At 28.0% G+C, this 6,954-nt stretch overlaps 1 protein-coding gene and 1 non-coding gene across 2 annotated transcripts; one reads left to right on the top strand and one right to left on the bottom strand.

The window, feature by feature from the left end:
* The first annotated feature begins 2,251 nt into the window (after window positions 1-2,251).
* On the top strand, window positions 2,252-2,347 carry LOC122850755. Its single transcript, XR_006373662.1, has one exon. It is a non-coding gene; the product is annotated as a U6atac minor spliceosomal RNA (small nuclear RNA).
* A 1,033-nt stretch (window positions 2,348-3,380) lies between these two features.
* On the bottom strand, window positions 3,381-4,328 carry LOC122850545 (SET and MYND domain-containing protein 4-like). The gene has a single exon (XM_044149676.1). The coding sequence runs from the start codon at window positions 4,326-4,328 to the stop codon at window positions 3,381-3,383; it is 948 nt and encodes a 315-aa protein (XP_044005611.1).
* Between the last annotated feature and the right edge of the window lie 2,626 nt (window positions 4,329-6,954).

The raw sequence follows: 6,954 nt of genomic DNA on the forward strand, positions 1-6,954 counted from the left end.
ACCTGGCTCAAGGTAACTCAGTTGGTTTGAATTTAAACGTAGACGACATAGATCTTGTAGGCCATTAAATATATCTTTTGATAAAGTTACCAGTTTGTTTTTGCTGAGGTCAAGTTCCTTAAGTTGTAATAACTCATATAAAATACTCGGTTCTAAATATTTTAGTTCATTGGAGTTTATTCGTAGTCTACGAAGATTTTCTAGAGCATTGAAAATATCTTTTTCAAGTGTCGTCAGCTTGTTACAGCTGATATCTAAATTCTCAAGTTGAAGATTCTCGAGACCATAGAATAAATCTTTTGGAAGAATAGTTAACGCTTTACCACCAATGTTCACTTCATATTTTACATCATTATTACACAGCGACTCATAAATGTCCGGATCATAATAAGGTGACTCTTTGTTACAAAAGTATTTATTATGGTTTTTAATAGTTGAAGTTGAAATACTTTTATCCATAACTAAAACATAATTAAATATTTGAAACCTTTATTAATTAAATTTCTCGTGGTTTCGATGGTATTTTAAATGAATAATAATAAATAAATTTACTCACCTCAATAGATATATTAATGTCTCAATAACGATCAACTTTTTCAGCTCTGATTAGGAAAATATTCTTTAGTGTTTAATAGAGACTCGTTGATGGAGATGATGCGGTGGTTTTACAGTATGACGATGTTTAAAAACTTGAAAAAATCAAAAAAAATAATTCATCATTATTATTTTTGTAAGCTGATAACAAATACATATATTGCATTGTCTAAAATAAGTGTATGATAGTATGTTAACAAGTATTATGAAATAAATAATAAAAATTCAAAATTTATTTAAATAATTAATGTATTAAAATTTATCTATAGTAATGTTTTTTTTTTTTCTATTGAAATGAGTCATCAAAGATAGAATAATATATATAAAACTTTATTTCTTTTATTTTCTTTTTTCGTTTTGAAAAGATTTATTGTGACTAATCTATTGACAAAAAAACCGTGTCATCTATTAATGACAAACGTTGTTTTTTTTTCTCGATCAACTTTAATGTTTTGTTTTTTTTATATTGATCAAGCTATGAATGTCACATGGTTATTAAAATGAGATCGAGATTCAAGAACACATTTTCAATTGTCTATCAATATTAATTTACGAATATACTATTGATATAAATTAAATTTTATGCAAATTTAAAATTACAAGTATCGAATGATTTATAACTTACCCCAATAATGAAAATAGCCAAAAAAATTTAGCCAGCTTTCACGTGACAACGATAGATTTCTTTATCGTAAAAGACCTCGATAATAACAGACACTCTTCGAAACTATATGGAAATAATTTCTTGGATTGCAACAGCTGATAAAACTTTTTTTTAAAAACCACGTGTGCGTCATCAATTAAGAAATTTTGGTGATGACAGAGCTAATGCGTATGCATCAAAGAATGATTCGTGAGTGAGCGGTGCGGCATTCAAGAAGACTAGAAATGTTAGTATTTTTTTTATCACTAAAATACATGACGTACTACATGAGTCATCGTTCGAGAAAAAAAAAAAAAAAAAACCTAACTTAATCATTATTATTACTGTAAAATTGAAATCTATAAAACGAACAAGTATATAATATATATGTGTGTGCGAAATAATCAAAAAAAAAAAATCATTTGCTGTAAAGGGTTGACGATCTTACAACGCTACAAAACAGACAAGTATTATGTATAATCCTTTTAATAACTTGTTCAATCTTGAACATTTGGATACCAGTAAAATAGAAGAGAATAAGAAGAGCACAGCGTATTGAAGATACTAGGAAAATAGTAAGCGAAATCATGTGGTCTCAATAAATGCTCTAAATGGATCACAGGGCCAACTTTAAAGAGTTGGCGAATAAAAAATAAATATTATTTAATTTTCTGCGTTCACAGCTGCAAATATATAATTTTAAATTATAGAAAAGAAAATAAGGCTGAGCTTCGTCCCTCGATAATAATTTCATTTACATTTCAAAATATTAACATTAATTATTTTAATAAATTATTAGTTTGAAAAATTCTTTTAAAAGTAATTGCTGTATAAAAACAATTATTCTAGTCAAATTATAATTTAACTCTAAATATTCTCTGTGAAAAAATTAAAAAAATTGATAAATAAATAAATAAATAAAAAGTTAGAAGAGATTCTTTAGTTTTTCGCAAGTAGTAATGAAGCTAGGTATTTCATATATGATATAAGCATATATAGTATGCAGTTGCATTTCTGTAGTATGAAAGAAGAGACGTTTAGCACTCCCCTATATAGACAAGAACGGAACAACACATATAATGGTGAGAGCACAATTACCACCCTTTTTTTTTTTTTTTTTTATTTTTTTATCAAACGAGCTGAAAATAATAACAATAACTATTATACAACTATTATACTATTTTATACAAGTTTTAAAAAGCTCTGATAAAATTAAAAAAACATGTTCTGAAATTAGTAGAGACTTTTTCAAAAATATTTTAGCAACAAGTAAGTATTCCAATTTTTTTCATTGACATAAACAAATTAAGACTGCTTATTTTAAATACAACTGAAACTTGTTATTCAACTTTGATCAATCTGTTCTCATATAATTATTTTATAAAAATTTATTGATATTACTGAAAACGTAGAAAAAAAAGAACTCAATTTAATTATTCCAACTTACTTTAATTATTTGTTTAATATTTTTATTTTTATTTTATGAGAACATGATAATTTAAGTTGTTGATTTTGTCTTGCTCATTAAATTAAAAATAAACAATATTGTTAAGAATCTATATCTTGTTTTTTTTTTTTTTGTTGAAAATAATTATTCAAGAGTATCATAAATTTTCAGTAGATCACAATACAATCCTTGGAGTGATAGATATAATAATGACTTTTCCTTACAAGGACCAGTGATGTATTGATACAACTTATCATTCATCTTACCCAAATCATTTTTAATTGTTGTTAATTGTTTAGCATTTTTGGATGAAAGTATATATCTCCACTTTTTCAGAGTTCCCATCATACGATCCAATTCTCCCTCTATTGTTGTCGGCAACATCATACTCTATTAAAACAAATAAAAGATAAATAATTTTTAATATTACTAGTTTTAAACATTAAAATTTTTAGCAATTAAAGAAATAAATACCCGATAAGATGAAACGTAATCTATGACTGGCCAATTTTCTTCACATGCTGTACATCTACATGGTACAAGATCATCAGTAGTGGATTTTAAAAACGAAAATATTTAAATATTGATTTTTCTGTAAAAAAATGATATGAGCCAATATTTTATTGAGTTCCCAAAATAATTTATACTTTTATTTTATTGTTTAAATTTTGATAATTATAAATTAATTTCAGATACTCATGTTAACAAATGGTCTGGTGTAATTTGGTCAGATTTTAAAAGTGGTCCAAATACTAAACATTCAATGTTGTGATAACTATTCCACGCTTTTTTTTTACATCTGTCAGAGCAATAAATGACGTTTGGACAATTATCACATGGTACAGATGCCCAAGTTCGACGACAACAATGCCAACAATTAGTAAAACGTAGTTCATTACTGATAGTTGCTGCAAATGACTCAGAAATGTAGATAAATTCACCAGTTTTAAGATCTCTTGTTGCAACAATATGTTGATTATTATCATTTGTTTTTTTCAATTCAATTGCATCAGATGCACCAACAATTATTGCATTATCAGTTTTTATTTCTGGTACACATTTAATAATTTCACGTGGTTCTTTAAGCTCATTGATCATTTTTGGATACTCCTCGATGATGTCGTATGTTGGATTATATTTTTTTAAATAAGGAAGCCACTGGATTGCATTAGCTTTTGAAATACCTGTCTCAATGTGTGAGCTTGGTTTCAATGCTTTGGAACACAATGATTGACGTAAAAATAATTTTGTTTTTAATTTATCTGGATAGTCTGATTCTAATGAACGTTCAATGTCAAGAAGACAATCTTCATAGAGTCTTGCTTTGAATAATACAGCTGAACGATTTGTATAAGCCAATGACAATTCTTTGGATCCAACTGGTGCAAAAGCAATACTCTTGGTGTATGCTTCAATTGATTTGCGTAAATAATCTTTATTTTTTGCAGTAGTGTATTCTTTGTTACCAATTTCTCTCCAGAGCATTGAGTTACCACTCGTTTTGTAAAGTTTATCACGACTTTCGATAATATATGGAGCTAATAACTTCCATGTCACTTCGAATTTACCTTTAAATGTTTTATTTTGAGAATATTTTTGTCTGGCAACTACTATGTCATCAGAAGGCGGTTGATCAAAATACATGACTACAATAAAAAATATAAATTTTTTATTTATAAATAAATAACAATAATAATTCATAAAAATAAAATTATTTTTCAAATATTATAAAGTTATTTTTGATTGTTATTATTATTGCAATATATTATTTGAACAACTGATAATTGCAAAATGAATAGAAATTCAATAAGAAACAACATCAATGAAAACTTACTTGATTCTCGGCGGCGTTTCTTTGAACAATATGATAATCATGTACATTAAATTGCAATAAATTTTTTCTCATTCAATTATTGACCAGCTGATAAATCTGTGTCTGCAATTTCGTTAGTTCGATGAAAATAGATAATAAAAGTAAACAACAAGCACCATAAAAACTTTTGATAATAAAACAACTGAAAACAACGTCAAGGGTGCGTTCCGTAGGGGGACCGCGGTCCTTTTTGGCCATAATCAGAGTGGATCCATAAAAATTAAAAATCTCCCTAGGAATCCCTAAAAAACAACCAGTCTCATGTATACTCTTTTTTACACCTTTCTATGCATGTATTGTTAATGTTGTGGATGTGGTGCTTACTGAATTTTGTACTGAATAAAATTATTAAAACAATAAATTTGTTAATAACAGTTAACAAAATGAAAAGAAAAATTCCACTTCAAACACATTATCTATTGACTGATGTAATGTTCTTATTGAAAATGAACAGCAACATCAGCCAGTTTAAGATCTTGAAAGATAACAAAAATATGAGTGCTGTCCTAACCTTACATTTGAGTTATGATAGGTTTTGAAGCATTAACTTTGAAAAGAAATACAATTTACAGGCTAAATAATTGAGATAACAACAATATACACCTACTATTTTAATTGACAATTTTTTTTTTGATGCCAAATTATTTTTTTCTTTATAATATGTTAATCATATTTTTCGATGTTTACGTTTGCTTATGTTTGTTTACGTTTTCTAATACATAGCAGTGCTGAGACTACAACGAAATTAAATTCACCATGATAAACCACGCCTTTTTTTGGTAGACCGCGGTCCTCTACGGAACGCACCCCAAGAAAATTAAAAACAGCTGTTTTCTTTTCGTGCGTTTTGGTAGAAGACTGGGGGTTCCCCAAAAATAGCCTTGTTTATACTTTATATCATGGTGAATATAATTTTTTTGTAGTGCCGGCACTGCTTTGAATTACGAAACTTGAACACTGTATTTATAATAAAAATATTATTTAAAAAAATTAATAATTTGAATTGAAAATAAAAAAAAAAAGAATCTAAAAAAAAAATAATTTTTTTTTTTTCAAATAAATATTTCAAAGGGAATCTGATAAACATGAACCTGGAATATCGTTTTCAATGTTCATGTTTATCAGTAAAAAAAAAAAAAAAAATTATGATATTCCATAAAGAATAAAAAAAAATGCATAATTATTTTTTTTGTAAAATAATCACTGAATAATACGAGGTTGATTGACAAGTTGATGATACCATTTTTCTAACATCGAGAATAACCGAAGCTTCTTGGCAAAACACAGTGATTTCAGCCAAAGTGTCTTTTATTTTGAGCAATTTTTTCGTTGTTTTCACCGACAATGAGCCCAAAATAATCATCTAGTGTGTAAGTCGAAATTTTTATATTATACATGCACTTACATGAGAAACAGCGCGCGGGACCGTGTTTTTCGCTCTTTATTTATTCATATCTCGAAAAATTATGAAAATGCTAAGCTAACGATTTACTTCAAAATTTCTTATATTCTAAGGATTATTTATTGATAAAAACAAAAAAAAAAATGAGGCCAAGTTTTATGAAAATCGTTTTCATTTGTTTATTCAACAAATTATAGTAGAAAAATTCTCGAGTGGAAATTTAGTTAAGGTTCCGATCAGATCCGGATCAGGGAACCTGATTTCAAATCAGAACCGGATCAGGAATCCTGTTCAGGAATCGATCAGAATGTAACGCTCTTTTTTAGGATTCTGATCAGAACCGGATCAGGAAACCTGGCCAGATTGTAGGGTTAGAGCCAGGATACCTGAACAGGAACCCGAGTAGAAATGTGTTCAATTACCACACAATTTATTTTTTAAAATACAATTTGCCTGATCCGGATAGCATCAGGATAACCTTAACTTATCCTTAATAGGGACATATTGATCCAATCTTGATTCAGATTTGATCAAGTAAAAATTACCACATAATTTATTTTTTTCAATACTATTTGCCTGATCCATTCTAGATCAGGATAACCTTAACTTATCCTTAACAGGGACATCTTGATCTGATCTGGATCCAGTCTTGATCAGGTAAAAATTACCACACAATTTATTTTTTAAAATACAATTTGCCTGATCCGGATAGCATCAGGATAACCTTAACTTATCCTTAACAGGGACATCTTGATCCAATCTGGATCCAGTCTTGATCAGGTAAAAATTACCACACAATTTATTTTTTTCAATACTATTTGCCTGATCCGGATAGCATCAGGATAACCTTAACTTATCCTTAATAGGGACATATTGATCCAATCTTGATCCAGATTTGATCGAGTAAAAATTACCACATAATTTATTTTTTCAATACTATTTTCCTGATCCATTCTAGATCAGGATAACCTTAACTTATCCTTAACAGGGACATC

Source organism: Aphidius gifuensis, linkage group LG2 (assembly GCF_014905175.1).
Source record: "Aphidius gifuensis isolate YNYX2018 linkage group LG2, ASM1490517v1, whole genome shotgun sequence".
Classification (NCBI taxonomy): Eukaryota; Metazoa; Arthropoda; class Insecta; order Hymenoptera; family Braconidae; genus Aphidius; species Aphidius gifuensis.

Coding starts and splice junctions, on each gene's coding strand:
- LOC122850545 (XM_044149676.1), bottom strand. CDS start 4,328: ATGTATTTTGATCAACCGCCTTCTGATGACATAGTAGTTGCCAGACAA.